Source organism: Diadema setosum, chromosome 19 (genome assembly GCF_964275005.1).
Source record: "Diadema setosum chromosome 19, eeDiaSeto1, whole genome shotgun sequence".
Lineage (NCBI taxonomy): Eukaryota > Metazoa > Echinodermata > Echinoidea > Diadematoida > Diadematidae > Diadema > Diadema setosum.
Genome location: NC_092703.1, coordinates 3,805,695 through 3,827,108, shown reverse-complemented (window position 1 = coordinate 3,827,108; position 21,414 = coordinate 3,805,695). Strand labels below are relative to the sequence as shown.

General features: G+C 41.6%; 1 protein-coding gene across 1 annotated transcript in view; it reads left to right on the top strand.

Moving 5' to 3' along the window:
* LOC140242904 (uncharacterized) overlaps positions 1-20,186 on the top strand; it is a 65,154-nt gene extending 44,968 nt beyond the window's left edge. The window contains exons 2-7 of the mRNA XM_072322651.1: positions 5,194-5,613; positions 7,271-7,330; positions 8,863-9,006; positions 13,360-13,497; positions 16,986-17,154; positions 17,502-20,186. Of these exons, the coding sequence (XP_072178752.1) occupies positions 5,281-5,613; positions 7,271-7,330; positions 8,863-9,006; positions 13,360-13,497; positions 16,986-17,154; positions 17,502-20,167 (3,510 nt within the window). The 5' untranslated portion in view covers positions 5,194-5,280 and the 3' untranslated portion in view covers positions 20,168-20,186. The remainder of the gene's footprint in view (positions 1-5,193; positions 5,614-7,270; positions 7,331-8,862; positions 9,007-13,359; positions 13,498-16,985; positions 17,155-17,501) is intronic.
* Positions 20,187-21,414: the final 1,228 nt, after the last annotated feature.

Here is a 21,414-nt window from a genome sequence, read left to right as displayed (position 1 = left end):
ACAGTCATGTAGCATTTCTTTGCAAGTCATTATTGTGAAGGACAGACATTTAATGATTGTTACTGACAATCATTGCCTTCACAAATAAAGTGAATATCCTCATAATTAAAAATTAATACTGTACTTGAATACAGTATATACATATCTTAAATTTGGTATCCATTCACTTGTCGGATATTGAAGTGTTGCTCATTTAGGTGACGTTTATTTATTATTCATGGATCAAGGGGCTAGGAATGAATCACAGATATTTGTTGACTTTTGCTCAATATGACAGCTTGCCCATATGCTGTTGACATCTAAGCATAAATCACATAAGAGTCACCATCATGGGATTAACAATCATAAGGTTTTTGGTAATTGGTTTTTTTTTTTTTTTTTTTTTTTTTTGCATGCCGATCACACACATTACTTGAAGCAAATCCTTGTGAGGGAGTTTATTTAAAAAAAAAAAAAAAAAAAAAAAAAACAAGATGAACTAAGACACATTTTAGAACTATTTTGAAGCACTAAAGCTGGGTTCTTGTTTCATCTGCAAAAAGTAAATAATACATTTAATTGACTGGCCATGAAGTTTATAACATGGCTGTTTGACTATTGTTTGTTTGTAGCAGTCAGAGTACAGTCATTGCTCGACAAGGACTTTTGTTTCACCTTGTTAAGACCCTAGCTGTAACTCTAACCGTGATAAAAAAGAAAAGTTTTTTTTCAATTATGTGATTACAAATGATATTGGTTTTGTTTGTTTTGTTTTGTTTTGTTTTGTTTTGTTTTGGCCAGAGACCCCCTCTTTCTTATTTACTCAACCAGTGTCTTTAGATCAGATTATTGAGGGTACTATTGAGACAGATAGAGAGCATATTAAAAGAGAGAGGTGGGTAGGGGGGGGGGGGACAGCACTATCTAAAAAGAAGGCCATTGGTATTGGAAGAAGTGAGTCACTGGAAAGTGAAGTACCCTCATAATGAAACATAAACATCTATAAAGAGTTTATTAAAACAGAAAAAGAGCATTTAAGGCTACGAGGTAGAAAGTTCATGGTCTTGTTTGTACGAATGTGTGTGGGGGGGGGGTGTGGGTGTATTTCTTATTTTCTTTTTGAGTGGAGGTTGTTTGTTTGTTGTTCTAAAGAGGCATGCACTCATTTCCATGATTGAGGAAGTGCAACTGATACTGAAAGGGATGGATGTCCATTCACTGATATTTGTGTAGGTCACACAGTGATGTCATAGATAAAACCTAAACCAAAATCTGAGGGTCGGACCGATGGGCGTCCTTTTATCTGAAGATGCCGTATCCTCCTGTCTGGTCTGTGTGCAGAGAAGATAACCAAAATGGTTTCCTGCATCATTCTCCATCTTTGTCTTCCTCTTCAATTTCTCTTAACCCGTTGAGGACGAGTTCCGAGTATACTCGGGCAAGGGTCTATGGGAAATACGTGTTGTAGCAAAATCAAGCCGTCCTCAACGGGTTAATCTCTCCCTCTCTACATCTCTCGATCTCTCTTACTGGTTCTCTACCATTTATTACGAGTGAGAGTGAGATAAGGGAAGTTGGTAACAGGGTGTGGGATGTGATCGATTAATGAAGGGCATCACTCCACAAGACCGAGAGGAAATCTCGCTTTTGACTCAGAAAAAAAAAAGAATAGTAAAAAAGAAGAACTTACTGCCTGGTTTAAACATTAACTTCCTGTGGCACTTGAATGCTCTCCATGCCTTTTTTTCCCCCCTCAATGTACTTGGTCGTGTGTATCTCCTCTGTCCAGTCATTAGACAAAGGTTTTCTGGTCTGTGTCATGTCCTGTTCTATCTTGTAACTTTGTATCCGAGTATGGAAAATATCAAAATAAAGAAAGTATTGGAGTGTTAAGTACTGTATCAAAGTGAAAGGAACATCAAGAACATTTAGTAAGATTTCTATATGAACTTTATGTGAGTATTTAGCAAGTATTTTTAAAGTGAAGGAACATTTTAAAGTGAAGGAATATTGCACTCGTCTTCGACTCGTGCAATATTCATGTTGATGAATGCAATATATCTGATATACCACTCAAGTGCATCCAGTATTATGTAAGTATATCATACACTCAGAGGTGACAGCATGCTATAAAAAAAGTGAGTAGACTTGAAATATGGCATTGGTGATAACTGCCTGAGATTGTATGGGTAGTTCAAGTTTCAAAAAAATGTATCAGAGCATTCCAAGGGGGGGGGGGGGGTTCCTGCATTGTCCAAGAAGACAGAAAGAAAGCAGGGTTTTTCAACAAATTGATTTATATCACAATAAATTGAGCCATTTTGTAATACTTGATAACTGTAATCCATGTATTTTTTGTTCATGGCATTTAGAGAAATACAAACCCTGATGTTTTTATATCATGTTCACCATCATTGAAAAAAATTAACTGTATTGTAGAACCAGAAGGACATTAGGTTAACTTTATGTTCTTTGTCATGTGTTAACTCCCTTTTGCCACTCAGTGGCTCTGCCAAAGTATACCTCTAATGTTCTTATGCAGCTAATTCCTTTGCCTGTCTGTGATAATGTGTCATTAAAGGTATGTCGCGCTCCCATTTTCATCCAAGATTGTCCCATTGTCTAAAAAGAAAAAAAAAATGCACCCTGCTACAAAAATAGATTAATACCACTTGTCTACTCCAACGAAATGACCAATTGACCTGAACAAAGCAAAGAGGATGTAGTCTGTTTGAATTATTCATGCCAAAGGAATTAGTGAGCGTAATCCTGCAACATTCAAATAGCATCAAGATGTTTTGAGCTAACTACAGTGTACCATGATAATTACATGAATCTTGTAAGTGGGAATTTGCTTAATCTCTTTGTTTAATGTGTGAATATGTGTTTGGCATGTTCTGTCATGAATTTGTGTGTGTATGAGAGAGGGGAGAGGGGTGAGTGAGAGTGGTTGTGTGTGCACTATGCATCATGTAGTGAGAGCGTTGTGGGAGAAAGAAGGAAGTGTGAACAGTCTCACTCAGTGAGGAGACTGTTGTGGTGGCGATAGCTGGGACAGCAGGACGGCGTGGACGGGACAGACCCAATCCAATTGGCTGGCCTCGTCCCTATCACTTCCCCTCCTCCGCTGGCTCCCCTCCTTCTGGCCGTAGCTGAGGGTATAAAAGGCCCGCCGCAATCACTCTCACGGGCAGACGGCGAGTTGTGCTGGTCGTGGAAGGAGGTGTGTGAGAAGAGACAGGAAGAGGGAGAGACAGAAGGGAGGAAAAGAAGGGAAGAGAGAGAGAAGGAGAGTGTGGAGCCAGCTTCACTCATTGGATTTGGCCCATCAAGTGAAGCAAGCTCAGAGTCGAGTAGAAACGTGGGTGCCAGTATACGGATTACCAGCATACTGTTAGAGGAAGCTACTCCTCTGGATTTATACCTTTAATATCATCACTCTTGTGTTTATGCGCTCACACATGCGCACATTTGGCAGCAGGGATAGAGGTGTTTGATTCTTACCCCAGCTGGATGAGCGGATTATATTTCACCTATTCCATGCTGCAAGATATATTTCAAGGAGTGTGTTATTATCAACCTCCATATCAATGACCTGGAGTTTTCTTCCTGGGATTCTTATTTTCGTTCCTGAGAGAAATTCTCTTGTTGATATTTTCCAAGGACCTGTGGTGATGAATATGATGGAATTAACACGATATTGAGGAGAGCATTTCTCATCCAGGTTTGTGACTAATTTAGAGGCTAACAAGTTTAAATCATAATTATGATTGGATTCTGTCAGAAAATGTCTTGAGGATAGTCTTTCAGTAGAAGGGTGGTGACATTTGCCTACTGGCTGATTTTCAGACATATGTCTCCTGTTAGTAGAATTGCAGTGAGACATTGGCAGGATTTTATGTCATTTTGTTGAATAACTTGATTTTTGAAAAGGTTCATTTGGTCTGACATGTATTCATTGTCATGTTTGTGCATTTGTTGTTGTTTTTTATTGTTATTATCTTCTTTCCACTCTTGGAAACAACTAATATCAATGGAGTTATTAAAGAGATATTTCAGGTGTCACTTGTTTAAATAGAACATTATAATTAATTCTTACATATTAGTGTTCATTCATGATAGAGTAAATTACCAGCAATCAAAAGTGGGGGTAATAGAAATTTGTGCTAGGGTCCTTTTAAAATTCAAAGGGTTAAAACAGAGATGCCATATTACTCTTTCCAGTATTTTGTACCTTTTTGGCCAAAAAATGCTGCAGGATTCATGGAAATATTGTATCCCCTAAATTGAATTCATACTACACATGTCTATCACAGGAAAGGTTAAAAAGTATTGTTTTTCCACCAAAAAATAACCGTTTCAACCCTTAGAATATTGCAATGCTCTTTACAAGGTTAGCTTCCATGTTAAAGTGGGTAAACAAAAAGTAACAAGGCACCCTCACCTTTTGTAGTGTGTAGAGACATGAGCATACAGACTTAGAACATCGCTCTTTGTTTGCGTGCATTATGAATTTGCTTTTGGGGGTTTTGTTGTTGTTGTTGTTGTTGTTTTGCTTTGTCAAAAGTGTGTTGGATTAAATTGCTTTCATCCATCGTGATCTTTCATTTCCTGAATGCATTTTATCTACGGTGCATAATGCATCGACTGGAAGATACACAATTTCTGATGTCGGATCATTGGTACTCTCATTTCTTTGATGTGTGCTAGTTTCTGATATTTGAAGATAACTAGATTTCACATCTAATTTGAGTCACACATTATTCGAGTCACACATTAGTATTGCACACAGTATAATTACAGATTCTATGTTAATCAAATACATTGATAATGCATATGATCAGTCTTACACGTCAGTGTCTTGTTGCAGCAAGTTAACCATGAAGATTCTTGTCTGGTTACAGGAAATAAATTTTGGAGTAAGACATGTAACCAACCATACATTGTAACTGCTAATACTGCTGTGCTGAAGGGGCAATGTTCCTGGATCAGACTTATGTTTTGTGTGTGTATCAATATTATGTTTTGTTGATCATATGGGATATACATGTAGTCATGTATTAATCCTTTACCATCAATTTCATTTCTTTTCCAGTGTGCCCTATTTGGTTTTTGCTTTATGTCTTTTTGTCCAACAATTAGTTATTTCTTTCCTTGTGAGCAATGCGCCATTTTAATGTAAAATTTCCGCACTTCTCATTTCTTCCACTCTAGGTCTCCATATGAGGAGCATTAGATGAGCACACATCATCACACAGGCTACTGTCTTTCGTAGCAGGAGTCGTCACTCGGCTTGACACCATGACAGAGGTCAGCACCATCTACCAGACCCAGATGCGGATCTCCGCCCCCCTCACCACCCTCATCCCACCCTCCCAGCCACCACCGGAGAGGAGCCAGAGCACACAGGAGGAGGAGGAGGCGGGGAGGGGAGGATCACGCTCGCACGACCGCGGCTTCCAGATCCGCCAGGGCTCCTTCAAGCTGAACGCCCTGCGCCTGCCCAAGCCCGTGGCCCGCTTCGTCATCATGCAGGTCATCTTCAGCTGCGGGTGCGCCCTGCTGGGCATCCTCTCCGTCGCCTTCCGTTGCTGGATGGCGTACCTGTGCATACCAGTCATCGTCGGGGCCATGGTAAGCCAGTCTAGAGCCTTGTCTGTCATCATCCTTCATCTTCTTTAGAGCATCTCACCGGGCGAGCTGATCTCTCTGCTATCTTCGGCTCGCCTGGCTCTCGTATCACATCGTCGATAATCTACTTTTCCCCGGGTGTCTTGAGTGATCGGGCAGAATGCATACATCCACTTCTGTGTGTAATGGGATATCAATGCAGAGTAGAGCTATAAACAGCATGTCTGTCATTGGCTGGAATCTTCCATTTCAAGTAGGGAATGCAGTTTGCATTGCAGTAGAGTTATTGTGGCATAAATTAAAGAAACACTTTACATAGAATCAGCAGCGTATCATAATTAAAATGCTACTTACACTTACAAACCCAGCTATCATACTCCACGTGGCTAGTCTACCCATGATGTACAATATACTGCACTGTGAGAGTCACCTTCTTGTAGCACGCTGTGTTAAGTCGTTGAGTATGGACTGATTTTGCTACAACACGCATTTCCCACACACACACATACCCAAGTATACTCGGGACTTGTCCTCAATGAGTTAAACGCAAGTGCATGCCTCTCATGCAGAAGCCAGCGTGTCACACCGTATTTTAAAGGTAATATAAAGTTTTGGTATTACCTCAAAAGTTTCCCTGAATTTCCTTGTCTTAGTTTGTGTTTCAGGTTAAAGTACCTTTCATATAACTAACACTGTGAGACTTACTCGCTCCAAAGTGCTCTCATGTCTTAGTAATCATGCAATAATGGTTTCGTACCAGAGCCGCCTTACGGCGGCGGCGAGGTAGTACACGTACTGTACGAAACCATTATTGCATGATAACTGCGACCAGCAGCGTGCAGCCCCATACGCATACTGAGTAGCTAACTGCGACCAGCAGCCCCATACGCATAGCTAAATGGGGCTTCGCATTGTAGCCTACAGGATCATGACAGATTTAGTATCGCGGGTAAATATCAACTTAAAATCCAAAAAAAATTCTTCAATTTGAAGACTTACCAGTTAAGTTGAAGTATTGAAAACAGGCTTCGGGCAACGTTTAGTTTTGCCAATAGTCCCTTTCTGTTCGAATTGATGACTGAATGTGACTCGGTCGAGAGGACCTTGGGAGAGCTACACTGAATTGACAGCCAGCGCATGCGCACACAAACATCTTATCCGTTCATGGATTTGAAATTTGTTCGCATGTGATGTGTGCGTATGCGCTGGCCGTAGTAATCAGTGTCTACTACAAGAAGGTTCCTATTTAAATGAATGCTGCATGCCATAAATGTCCTATATACAGTATTTTTCAAAAGGAATTCAAACTGATCTGCTGGTAGTCACTTTTTCCTCTAACATTTTTTAATCCCCCCCCCCCAAAAAAAAAAGCATTGTCTTATTCTGTCCCTATGCAATTTATATATGATGCATGATATATTAACATAAGAATTACTTCATACAATTCTAAATACAATCACTTGTATGAGAACTTTGTGAATAAACTTTTTGTGAATACAGTCATAAATTTCTATTCATTGTTGCTGGTAATCAAGTGGGAAGGAGTCTCCCCAGCCCCTTCACCCCCCCCCCCCCCCCCCCATGCCATAGGCAATGTAATATGAGCAAGGTATGACATACAGCTTGTATCAGTTCTATGTATTTTCTTATCATTCCACAGGAACTGCTCATAGGAATTATTGGATATACTGCCATCAAGAGGCCTCATAAGAAAATCCTGGTGAGTTTACAACAAAAAATACCTCCTCCCCCCCCCCCCCCCCCGCAAAAAAAAAAAAAAAAAAATGCTTTGTTTATTTGATTACCAGTGCTTCATTCAGATTCTTATTTTGATACATGATTGTTTTGAATACACTGCCTTTCTCGGAATACTGCTGTGCTGTTTCCAAGGTTGGCATCCCTGCTACAGTTGCACAATGCACACACACACAAAAAAAATATAGTTGATATATTGGGACCATCCGTCAGTAATTCACGCAGTAATAGTTACATTCATTGCCTTTAGAGTTACAGCGCATGGGCCTTGGAAAATTAATTATTCAGTTTTAATCCATGAAAGTCATGAATCAGAAATTTGTTTTGTGTATCTTTCATGTCTACATGTGTGCCTGAGCATTTCAGGCCACATGTTTCATTCAAATGACGGTTCCTTAATTCATAACTTGAAATATTAATTCCTGAATTGGGGCACAATGTCAAGTGTTTATCTACCTTGCTGAGGTGCAGTTTTCACCATATTGTTCTAGACGTGTTCATTTGATTGTTATCTAGATATATGCAACATATCTGTGCCATAAAGAAGGGTAGGAAAACTAGGAATCTTGTTCATATGGTTTCAAATATACGTATACAGCATGTCCCCCCAAAATTACAATCCTCTTTTCGCACTGATAACACCCAATATGATTAAACCATCTAAATGCTACTTCAGGGTCTCAAAATATAACATCTGAGCTCTATTTTGCAGAAAACCCCATTCAATTTGGTTAAGCGGTCACAGAGAAATGTGGATTGTTATAAAGCATGTCATGAGTCTGATTCTTCCAATTTTAGCACTGGGATGCTCTTGGAAATGCAAATTAATGTGTGAACACGATAGACAGAACTTGGAGGGAAGAGATTTCTGGCATGCTGTACAAAATTCCTCATTTCTCTTTGACCACTCAATCAAATCGAATGGGGTTTTCTGTAAGATGTTGGCAATGAGGTATAGTTTCATACCCTGAAATTGTACTTCACTAATTAATTCACTATTTTCAAGGCTATCCTTGCGGAGGGTGCCGTTGTAATTTTTTGGGGGGACATACGGTATTGTCAATTAACTTAACAAGTTTTAATTGCCTTGTCAAATTCTACACAGAATCAAAGCTGAGAATCAATGTAACATTTCTCTTCATTTTTCAATGGCGACCATTTGTAGCAAGTCGCTGCAAAAATTTGCCAAATGCTGGTGTGGAATAGAGTTTGCCACCTACTGGTTTGACATAAAATTTGCCTCCTTCAGGAGAACTTTGTAGAGAGAACTGCAGATATCTTGCAAAGCACTAATTTCTACATTAAAATTATCTGTCAATATTTGAACCCTTAAAAAAAAAGTCTTCCCCCACACACAACACTGGTCCCCCCCCCCCCCCACCCCACTCCCCTCCATGGGACAGAATGTATACCAAAGTGCATTCACCAGGCACCTGTAATATCCATTATAATTGACGACCCATCACTGGCTTTATTTCTTTGCTTTGACACCTGCAGGTGAAGTGTTACTTCATTGGTTGCCTCATCGGTTCCCTCGCTGCCCTGGGTCTGGTCGTCTTCAGTATCATCGGCGCTGCCACCGAACAGGAGTACCAGTGTGTGCTGCTGCCAAACGTGTTTGCGGAGTGCAACGCTGTCAGGGTACGGGAAAAAATGTTGAATATAAATGTGCAGAAATATCTGTTAATTCATGATTTGTTTGATTTCCTTTTTTTAATCTGTGGTGTATTTTTGCTTGATTAACCTGTTGAAGACTAGTTCCGAGTATACTCCAGTTGGGGTAAGTAGGAAATGCTTGAAGTCCATCTTCAAAGGGTTAATAAAAGATGTACATTTTATGGAGAAGTTGAATTGTTGTAAGTAGGACAGGTGATGGTGGTAGATATGATTGATAAGATATAGATACACCAGAAATGTATTCATTGCAACAGTGTATTTAGCAGGAGAAGGAGCAGTAAGAACTGCTACATGTATGTTGCTGTGTTGCTGTTCCTGTGAACCTGGAGATATTTGTATTTCCATGATGATGAGGGAATAAATTTACGGAGCAGACTGTGGACTTGTACTGTTAAAGACACATGGTCCCGATGGTTTAGTCCAGTGCGTACGTGGGCGCACGGCGCAAGTTTCCTATAGAGACTTACGCTATCGACTTTTCTTTAGCGCTTACGCTTTGACCCATTTCCCCGAGTCCAAAGAAGTCCAATCCATTGTAGTCAGTGGTCCGATCACAGTTTGGCTCATGATTCGGCTGAGGGGGATGGCAGCTTTAGCAAACTTCTGTTGTGATGTCATAATAAGAAGCACATAATATGCACGCACCCCGGCATTACAACAGACTGCGTGATGCACAGAGAAGACAACGAAGGCAACATTACCTAGCGACACGTACACGCTTTACTCTTAATGACAGCTCAACTTCGGCAATCTTCGTATCAATGCTAACAGTGATCGGCAGTATCATCAACAGCGCCCTTTACACTACCGGGACTATGCGCCTTTAAGTTTGTGTTCTGTCCTAGCAAGAAATATCACTGTCTGCTTCCTATGATCATCATTATCTGAGTCCCCACAACATCGCAAGATATTGTGCAGTGTCTTGTCCTAAGTTGCTGTCATCGGGTACATGACTTTTTATCACACTGTGACTTTTTAGTGCTCTACACCAAGGGTGTTGAAAAGCATTCCCTCTGGAAAAGGAAGGATGCAAGCTGTAGAATAGGTGCAAATCCAATTTGCACCAGCCTTGCCGGGTGTCAAGCATGTATTTTTTGTTGTTGACACTCAAACGGTGAGGTCATAATTGAGCTTTCATAGCTTGGAGTCTCAAAGCATCAATAAAAGAAGTTGATCATGATTATCTATGAAGAGGGTAACAAGCTTTAATCTACGTTCATAATGAGTTATGTACAAGTTGATGCCAAGGTCTTTTCCATGAAGATTGAGCGCTGAAAAATGCATGTATTAACACCAAGAGGGAAAATGGGGTTTTCCGTTTCTCAGCACCAGAGCATGAGATTGGTTGGTTGTGAGAAGGGTTCAAGGGTGAAAGTGTATGGAAGGGGATAAATCTAGCCGAGATTGGTACAACTGGAGACACCATATAGTTTGCAATCGTAATCTTAATATGCAAATATGGACTTTTAAGACAATTTCCCAAGTGGTCAAATTTGCAATTGAGAATGCCATGCATGAAATTCAAAATTATGATCTCATATCGAGAAGCAGTGTTAGTCATAGCCCCCTTTGAGATGATATGCATTGCTGTTTTGCAGGAGTCAGGTTTTTGTTCAGTTGACTTGTTAGGTTTATAGAGTGGCTCCTCGTATTCAAGAAAATAAGCCATGTAAATTTTTTTTAATGCCATATGAAGTATTATAATCGTCGCTTGGGCAACAAAACCTTGTGTCTGCAAAATGTTACGTGTTTAGGAGAGCAAAAAATAAAGAAAAAATGTGGCAGCCAAAGCACTATATCAAATGGGATAGTCTTTCCTTTGACATGCCGTGGTGGCTTCATTTTTTGAGGTAAGACAGCTCTAGGATTTGGACAGGACATCACTTAACTGATTATCTGACCATTAATGAAAAATAGTCATTTTCACCAAAATTTGAGATACAAGGGCTTGTCAACCCAGCGACGGTACGCACTTATGGTTAGAATTCATTGTGGGGGGGGGGGGGGGGGGGAGTGGGGGGAGGGGGGAGGGGAAAGGGTCAGAGGGAGGGGACTGAATGTGTAGAAAGAGGAAAAGGGTCATACAGAAGGCTTACCATTTAGAGACTATTTTTAATATTAAAGCTGAACCAGCTTACAGTCAAAAAAGCAAAAACAAAAAGATTAGGTTTTTTAAATGAAAACTGAGGCCAAATTGGATTCTAAAAGTATGTGCGTGGGAGGGGGGAGGGACATATATGTATAGTATGTAACAGAAATACCAAACTAACAAGTCTCCCTGGTTTTTCAGGATGATCTGTTTCTTCACATTCTAATGAGCAAGTATAAAGGCTACCCAGAGTTGGGAATTCTCATTGCCCAATGAGAAGTGTGTAAAGCACAGATATTTTCATGCTAGCTGTGTGGAACTTCCCTGAATTTGATGAATATATGCGGCAGTCCCGCATGTAGGGTCATACCAGGCACATACATTGAGGAACCAGAGATCATAGAGAGTCAGAGAGATGTACATAAAGTGGTGAAAATTCAAGAAGATGGGGATCAAAGCAACACCATTGTCATTTCCTTGTATGGCAAAGAGGGGGAGGAAATTGACCATTAGCTCCTCAAAGGACAGACACACACACAGACACACACACAGACACACACACACACACACAACAACACACACTCACACACATGTCTGCCTTACTTGGATCAAGTCCTATATATGCAGACAGAGCAATCTGGTCATATAATCTATGACTTTTCAGTAGAGAAAACATGAAATACAAGAATAATCTGTCGAATTCCATTTTATCACCCCCCCCCCCACAAAAAAAAAAAAAAAAAAATGCCCAAACACAACAATGACAGTATGTGAATGAATGTGGACACGCATGCCTAGTCGAGTGCAGCGGTGCAACAACTGTGACAGTGCTTCCGTTTTTCAAAGTCATTGTTAGAGACTGAAAAGAACCCAAATTTTTACTTCATTTTTTTTTTCTCGGAAGCTTTTTAACTTCATTAAAGCAGAGCTGTTTCGGCCGGTAGAATTGTATACATGTATGTGCAATTTGTATCTGGCAAACTGAATTACCTTGCACAAACCAGGGGGTGGGCCACCTCCCTGCACAAACAGTATATGTTCACTATTCATTTCTTCTTTGTCTTTCAGGAAAGAAATGTAGTAAGGATGATAATGAAAGCGGATTTAGAACACAGTGTAATCAAAGATTTCCAAGGTTGATCAGGGTTGATGAATATTCAATATAAAAAAGTACCAATAATGGACAAATTCTGTGGATAACTGTTGGTATCAAACCACAAAATGATTGATCCAAAATGAGCACCCAGTTTATGTATGATTAGGTCATAATGTTTTTATAGATGGTAGATGTCCTTGTTCAGCCCGCCAAATTTCCATCACATTTTTTATGAATGCTTGCATTTGATATCGCTCAAACATGACAGAAATTGTGTGGAAGAAAAATGCGGACATATTCCTGATGGAGCAGTGTGAATATTTTATGAATATTTCCCCATTTTCTCAGAATTTATGCAGTCATTTTTTTCCTGTTTGTCACAGTCAAATGAGCATCACTTTAACCATCAGGTGTGACATTCTGATGATACCATCAGTGTTGAGTTACAATTTCCACATAACTTGTTCTCTTGTGCTAGAGGGTAACATTGTGTTTGTTCTATTTCTGGTATGAAATAAAAGTTTTTATAGAGACCCAGATACATAGTTTTTGGACAATTTGAAAAAACAAACATACATAATTTGCTAAACTTTCTATCTTTCACAATCCTGTATACTTGGAAACATCATGGCACATATACTGTAAAACACAATATTTTCGCGGCATGAAATTTTCGTGAATGGGAGCCGTCGGCCTTATTGACAGCAGCAAATTTTCGAGAGTTGCCTCTTTAACATTCAATAAATAATAGATGTAGACAAGATCTTTAACTTGCATTTTAATTTCGCGACACTCGACTCTCGCAAAATTGGCAAAATTAAAATGCAACATTCCTCGTTTTACAGTACAGTGTGGTTTTTGGAGAAGATTTTCATTGCTATTTTTCATAACTGAAAGCCATTCATACCAGTCCCACAAACCCTCATTTGTGTCCATGGAAAGTTTTGTTGCGTGTTGTCTTTAGCACATTTATTGCATGCTTAGTACATTTATTGCATGCTTAGTACATGATGAAAGAGTTTTAGGAGTTTATGTGTTCCACTACTATAAAAAACAGAGACTGCCATCTTGTCTATGTTATGATGTTTCCATAAACATTTAAGCCAACTTCTTCTCGTTGGTCTTCATCCAGGGGGCGCGCTTCGCTATCGAACTGACCACGGTCATCATCGGCATTGGGGAGATCGTCGTCAGCCTTGTCATGTTCATGATCATGTGCTACGGGTCGTGCACCAGGGACCCCGGGGAGGAACAGCGGGCGAGGTCAAGGGTGAGAGTTCATTGACCTTTACATGTAATGACACTGTTACATACACTATAGAATGATGACAGGGTGCTACATAACTTTTTTGTTTAACCACTTGCCCAGTCAGGCAAGTAGGTTTTTGAATTGTTGCAAAACACTTGCCCGAACATGAATTTTGCTTTGCCTGAAATGAAAGGAAGTCCAAAAATATAAGAAAATTATACAGAAAATCATTATTAAGTCAAGAACTTGATAAAATACAATCATCTGAATAAACAGCACATGCTGATTTGCAGGCTTAAACACATTGGGAGTAACAACTTGGTTTTATCGTGTATTCGTGCTGCATCGCATTTGGACTTCTTCTCATAAGTGTTGAAAAGTTGCTGAAATGAAATAAAGTGTGTTGCATCAGAAAGTGGTCATTATTTAATAGCGCTTCTGTATGGTTGACTTCATGGGTTGTAGAGGGGATAAAGTGGAAAAAAAAAAGTGGCTTTAAAATTTTTTGCTTACCCAATTCGGGCAAGCATTTTTTGTCATTGTTCCAAAGCATTTGAACTACTTTGATTTTCACTTGCCCCTAGCAATCAGGCAAGCACTTATGTAGCACCTTGTTGAATATGCACCCCATGATTGCGAGCATCGATTGTTCCACCAGAGCAGTTCAAACTAATTGAACTTCGGACCCCATGCCTAGAGGGACTTGTGAATGTATGGCATCTATCTCGATAGAGATGGACCATACACATTTCTCTTACCCCTATACACAATACTATTGATATTAAGGGTACTTGTTCCCATCAGTATGAGAATGTTGTTCATCTTATCTTCTAGTTGTACAATATTCTCACGCTCAGTGTGATGTAGGTGATAAGCACATGAATTACTGCCTTCTTGCGCTGAACGTGCAAAACGAATAGGATTTTGTGTCGGTCAGTAGCACAGTACCCAAGCATAGGACCAACCTCTGCTTGCCTTATCTTGATGGTCAAGGATCCCACAGGATGTTACGGTCAGCCATGGCTTGAAGTGGGCCAAGGGTAGTGACTCGTCAAAAGCCTCACGGTCACTTTAATGTCCAGTCATTCAATCTTACAAGTATCACAGCATTCGGTTTCATGGTCCCTGAAAGTGATAATTAGGATTGAAATGAACAATTTCCCTCTTAACATGTTGGCAGAAGTATTTGAGAGAACGAAAACTCCATCTGTGTTTACATCCAGTGCTAGGTTCTTCGAGATACAAATAGTGTAGTCACTAGAGTAATTGACAAATATGTGCTTATCCTTCAGGACTCTTAATAGTGCACATTAATCGGGTTGTGTGGTGCCTCTGCAGTTTTGTTGTGAGGTGGATTTGTGCTGGAGTACGTTGATTTGTACAGTATAATGCCCTACTTTTCTTTTTGTTCTTTGAACTCTTTAAAAAGGCTTGCCATAAATTTTGTGTAAAATTGGGTCACAGTGCAGTTTTATCTCTGTTTTAAAACAGTCTAGAAGAATACTGCATATGGCATCAGTATCTGTCTCTTAATCTCTGTATATCATTGAAAAAAAAGAAAAGAAGGGGAAGCGTTGCCTAATGGATAAACGTACCTTGGACAAAATGATTCATGTTTGCTAAGGTCTGTGTGTCACAGATCTGGACAGGGGAATAAACAGAGAGCGTATTTGTCTTGTAATTCATGAATTAGGTTAGACTACCTTTGGGGGACACAGCCTGAGGAATTCTTAATAGGTCTTTAAAGTTGTGATGAGCTGTCTAAAAGGTGCCATCACCCACTGATATTTATCTTCTCATGTCTCAACATCACTGTGAGATATGTGGGGCTTGAAGTCTTGATTTCCCCAAAGAGTCAAATGATCTCTAAGGGACATGAACCGCGCTCCAGATAAACGAACTGGAAGTGGGATGATGTTTGTATTTCATTTCTGTTTCGGGCCGGCGCAGACATGATATGGAATGATGATTCATTTGGCATCTCACACTAAAACACTATGCCGGTATCCTGTATCACGCCTCATCGGCTTTACATCAAATGACAACGAGAAGACCACAGTTGTGAAATGAAATTTTATTGCAAGTGTCACCTGTGTCTGGGTATGGTAAAAAAAAAAAAAAAAAAAAAAAATCCAGTAACCGGGGGGGGGGGGGGGGGAAATCCCTTCTCATATAATGAACAAGTATGATTTGGAAATTAAGGAATGCCAAAAGGAAGCCAATCCTTTCAAACTGCTCTTGTTTTCTATGATCTATATTGCTTGTTGTTGAGAAGAGTAATAACTAGCTAAGTAGTCATATTCAGCAGCTAAAAAGAAAAGGCAAAACGTTAGGAAAATGTCAGATCTTGAAATTGATCAACAGAAACGTACTTTGATCAACGGAAACATACTTTACAACATGATTATGAATTAAGCATCATATTACGTGGAAAAAAAAAAGTTTGGAAAAAGTCAGATCTTGAAATTGATCACTGGAAACATCCTTTACAACATAATCATGAAATAAGCAAGCACATTTCTTCTGAGAAAATTAATGATGTTGGTTCAACCAAGATTACTACCTTATTTTCATGCAGACAATATTTGCAGTAGGGAAAAGCAGTGTTAGTGTCAATTGGTACAGGTGTTGCAATGTGAGAATATATCAAAATTTGTCCTTCAGTTCATACTCAGCTGATCATATTTTGAGTGGCCTTGCGTGGTTCAATTTGTAAATTTATCTGCTGTCCCCCTTTTAGGGACATACAGTTGCATTGCTAGCAGAGAGACGAAGGCACCGCCATTGTTGTAGATGAAAGATAGGCAGTATCCAGTACCAGCTCTTGATACCAGCATCTCTTTTGCCCCTATCCTCCCCCCCCCCCTTTAACCTGATGAGAATCTATTTTCCACCTGTTTTTCTACCCTGCCCTTGCACATATGATTTTCTACATTGCTTAAATTATCAAATCGGGAGTTTACAAAGGATCCAGGATGGGGAGGGAGGGGTGTTTGGGTAGTTTTGTGTATTTTTGCAGAGGAATAGTAAAGTATTTGTCCATCAAACCATTCCCATTTTATTTTTTTTTTTTAATTGTATCCCCCAGCATGTATGCCAGAGGATACTTTGGATTCGGCAGCGTTATGCTACCACCGCCGCCGCCGCAGCATCACATTCTTGTGTGCACTCTAGCGGCCACAAACCTCAACAGATTTCTTTGAAATTTTGTATGGAGGTTCATGTTTGAAGAAGGGGAGGGGATCTTTGTCCCTCGCTCAAACGTGAAGATGAAAAAAAAGCTGTTTCAAGCTTCTATTGCCGGGAGATACAATTGCTTTGCGCGGCAATGGACATTTCTAATTAATGATGGATGGTTACTGTAGAGGATTGTAATGACAAATACCTTTGGATAAAGATAAATATAAATTGGTTAGGATAGGATAGCCAGCAACTCTTTCTATGCCCCTGCCACTTAATAAAAACTAAGTGTGCTTTACCACTGATACCAATTTTGTGTCTGCTTCTAGGAGCCCCGCACAAACCCTGCTGATGGCATCCCAGAAAACCTGGAGCTGCCGTCATACGATGAGCACCACAACTACCCCACCTCACCTTTCCACGAGGTCTCCTTCATCAACACCATCTCACCGGGAAGTTTTGACCCTCCGTCCTACACCAACATCGGGCTTGTCAATGGTGAGTTGCCTCCATGCTTGACACAGTATCTCCTTAAATGACACAAGACCTCATGGTAATCTTTAAACAGTTTTAATATAAATGTTATCAAATTATCAGATATGCGACATTTCATGTGTTGTATCAGTTCCCTTGATAGTTGTATGTGAATGATATTGTCAGACTATGATTGAAATTTCTTTCCCTGCATCCTATCCTGCAACAAAGGGGAAAAGAAATATGCATCAAAACATATTACAATGAATGTATGAATGACAGGCTGTTAATGATATTTTGTTACTCAAGATGTTAGTTATGTATCTATCCACTGAATTTGCTATTCTTTGTCTTCCCTACTCTTCTTCTAGACGAACTGCCAGCTGGTTTTACCCCTCTAGCTGCTGCCATGGGACCATCAGCCATTCCCGCCGAGCCTCCGCCCCCTTACACGCTGTTTGCAGCCAGTCTGCACTCCACACCCCATGTGACCCGCCACGTGTCTCAAGGCGCGCTTGGTGGTGTGCAGCACGCTAACCCTACACCAGCCCGTGGTGGATCAGTTCCGTCAGGGACCCCAACGGCGACTCATCCCAATGTTGCGGGAGGCCCTCGCAGCAGCAGTCGCAGCATTGCCAGTTTTGCAGCTCCAGCGACCACGGCGGGCTACGAGAGGAACCCCGGATGGAGGGACCGCACCATCCACCAGTCTCTCAGGCTCAGTTCGGACCAGAGTGGGGGCAGGGACTGGACGGCGCGCTCAGCTCACCAACGAAACTATAGTGTTGACCAGCCCCCGCACACCGAGTCTACAAGTGGCGCGGAGGAGGATCCAAGCATCTTGCCACCAGAGCTCTACCGGGACGAGATCAGGAGAAGTGGCCACCGGTACAGTCTCTCAGACCCCACGATGCAAAGTAGACAGTCCAGAAACAGACAAAGAGGACCGGGTGATGCAGAGAGTGTGGAGAGACCGGTAGACGGAACTGATGATGCAGCTTCATCTGTGAATGAAGCTGGCCCTAGAGAAAGGGAGATTACAGCAGTGTCTGATTCTCAACATGAATGCAACCAGGAGTCTTCCGCTCCATCAAGGGAAATCTCTCCAAGGAGGCGTGCAACCCAGCCGCCACCCTACGATGCTCGGCATAACGTGGTGAGGGGTCCGTCCAATGCGTCGCAACGACATGACCCCGACGATAACAGACTTTCTGAGAATTGCCAGAGCACAGCATCCAGGGAAAACTGTCGACGATCGCAGAGTGACCGCAGAGATCGGTCAGACGACTCTGCACCTGCTGGCAACAGAGATATGTTCCTGGATGACATCCACCAATCTCGAACTCTGCCCAGCAACTGGAGATCGGAGCTGCCAGTGAATGTTGACACTGGAAGACCAGTAGAAGAAGCCATCTACGAGAGCATTCCCTCTCCCCATGCCTCACCTGCACATGGTGAGGTTCTGTCTTCTCCAGAGAGGTATGATATAGGACATGAATATGGATCTATGACAAATGCTAGAGCCGATGATCGAGAGAGGATCAATTCTGTGGTATTGCGTGACCCTGTTAACTCAGCGGGGAATAGAGAAAGGGACAGCCCTGAAAGGTGGACAAGTGAGTGGCAGAGTGCCAGGAGAACCCCTCGGGAGAGAAGTGGGAGCAGAAGTTGGGATGAGAGCGCCGGAAGACACATGGGACTTCCCGACGTTGTCGGGGGCCGCCACAGTGCTAGGGAACACTTCAGACAGGACACAGGTGACGAGGTTGATGGTGTGCGCGATAGCAGAAGTCTGCCGGGTAGGCAGCCCCCACCCTACGGACGGAGGATTCCTGCCTATGCCCCTCCCCCTTATAGGCCAAGAAACAGAGTGGGACCATCATCTTCTGCTCAGTCTGCATCTCTTCCAAATCACGGCAGGAGGAAACACCTGACATCTCCTCCACCACCGTATCAAGGACATCACCCTGGAAGTGACGATGTTGAAAGCGATGATAGGGTGCACCGTCAGCAAATCAGGCAACAGACTGATGAGAGGTTGAACCCAGGTCGTGCCATGAGAGAAATGAATGAACTTTCAGAGAGAGTTGAATCTGCAAACAGCTCCAGGCCACATCATGGTGGGCATGAGAGGACAATTGCCTCGGGAGATAGAGACTCTAATGAGAGCAGGCAGATCAGGGAGGCCGAGAATCACAGGATCCATACATTCCGTGAGACTCCTCTTTCAAGTGCATCCCATTCCTTACCTGTTGCATCATCGTCATCTTCACTAGCAATATCACCACCGTCATCAAAAAGTACTTCTTCACCTCCATCCGCACAGCATCGTTCGCTTCCACCTTCCTCATCACCATCAGCAGCAGCAACAGCAGCACTATCTTCTTCGCCGAGGAGAAAGCAGTTGTCAGCGACATCTCATCAACTGTCATCATCATCATCCCCTCATCCATCTCCAAATTCTTCCAGCATCAGTTCCTCAAGGCAGAATGAGGTACGCTCCTCAGGCCATACCAACCTTGGCCCTGGCCTACGGCAGTCATCCTCAGTCCCCTTCCATAGTAGGCCGCGTGATGTCTCGGTCAGCTCATCCTTGAACCAGGATGGGCAGTACCCAAAACGACCACGCCCTGTTCCAAGCCAACGTCCCCCAACCTCTATTCCCCATCCCCAACATTCACAGCACAGGTCCGCCCCCATCTCAGCACCACAACATCCATCCGCTGGTCACATTCCAAGGCCAGCAAAGCCTCCATCCTCCCTTCCCCTCCATCCTCTCTCGTTACCGGGGGCAACGACCCAGCCAAGATCCTTCCACCGGGATGCCAGCAATACCTCCAAGGGGACCAAGCCAGAGATGGCTCCTCCTTCACGGAGCGAGGGGAAACCGGCCGCCGAAATCCATCCATTCAGGACTGTCCACAGTACTCCGGTCAGGCCCCAGAAGGCCCTGGTGGCCACCAAGGCGCTGGCCAATGCTCTCCAAAAGGGCCACCTCAGTGACCTCCTGGAGGAGTATGAAGAAACTATTATATGATGCCCAGCGGAGAGGTGTTTGAGGAAGTCTTGAGTGTAGATTAGCCCTACACCATAGAGTTCTTTGACAGACTCGGTAAAACATACACCTGTCTGCATTTCAGACTCGGTAAAACAAACACCGATCTGCATTTCACCGACAGCTTGGTGGTACCCTGTAGGCCTACCAATTCAAGAATATCTCATGAATAGAGATGAGAAAGATGCTTTGTGGTATTTCTGGGTTCCTTTTTGTAGCTGGTTTGCCCTTTAATGATTATTTCATCAGTCAAAAGAAAGAGACTGTTTACTGTTAATACTGTTTTTCATTTTGAAAGAGAAATGATACTATAAATCAGAATTGTAAAAGTTTTGTAACTAAGTTGAGTTTCAATTTTAGATACACTTCCATGCGGAAGAGATGAGTTTAGTGTTTTGGGGTAGTTGGGTTTTTTTTCGAAAGGGGGTTCTTTTGTTATCTTTTTGTCGGAAAGAATTTATTTACAAAGGAATGAAAGCAAAGTGGATTATTTAAGTAAAAATATGATAAAACACAGCAAATTATCTCTCATGCCTATACCATCCTACTTCCAACAAATCATAATAGCTTCTGCATAGCTCTTAACATGATGCAGTTTTTTTACCCTGACGAAGCTTTCCGAAATTTGAGAAATATTGCATACCACAACTTGTGAGGCAAGAAAAGGAGCCATTGAAGAAGATATATGAGTGTAGAATCAACAAAATATACTAAACTGAAATTCTCGCATGATTTTATTGTGGAACACGGTGCTAAATCTTGAAAATGAAAGGACGTTTGCTCTTTTGCATTAAGAGTCATTTGTATGGTGCTAGCATCTTTCATTTTGTGAAAGGAAGTCAAGAATCTTTTGACCTCGCTTAGAAGCTACAGTTGTGGCAGGAAATGGTGTGTATGTCTAAGGTTAGAATGGACTTGCTTGTTTGGTACGTGCCACACTCGTGAGTAAAACATGATTTCATTGGCAGTTCCTTTATGCTGGTCATTTTGACATGGATGAGTTAAATCTTATTAGCAGTTTAATGATCCAGTCAGTATTGATCAGCTGGTCGTTGTATATCCAAAAGTAATGTGATTTCATACAACTACAAATAGCTAAAGCATTCAGGATTTATGTTTCCTAACTGACTCTAATGGACAACTCTTAGCTCTATGTTCAGCTTTCTAAAGGTATTTTGACCGAGTCTCTTCCCAACAGATGTGAAATGCATCAATTTTGTTTGTCTTAA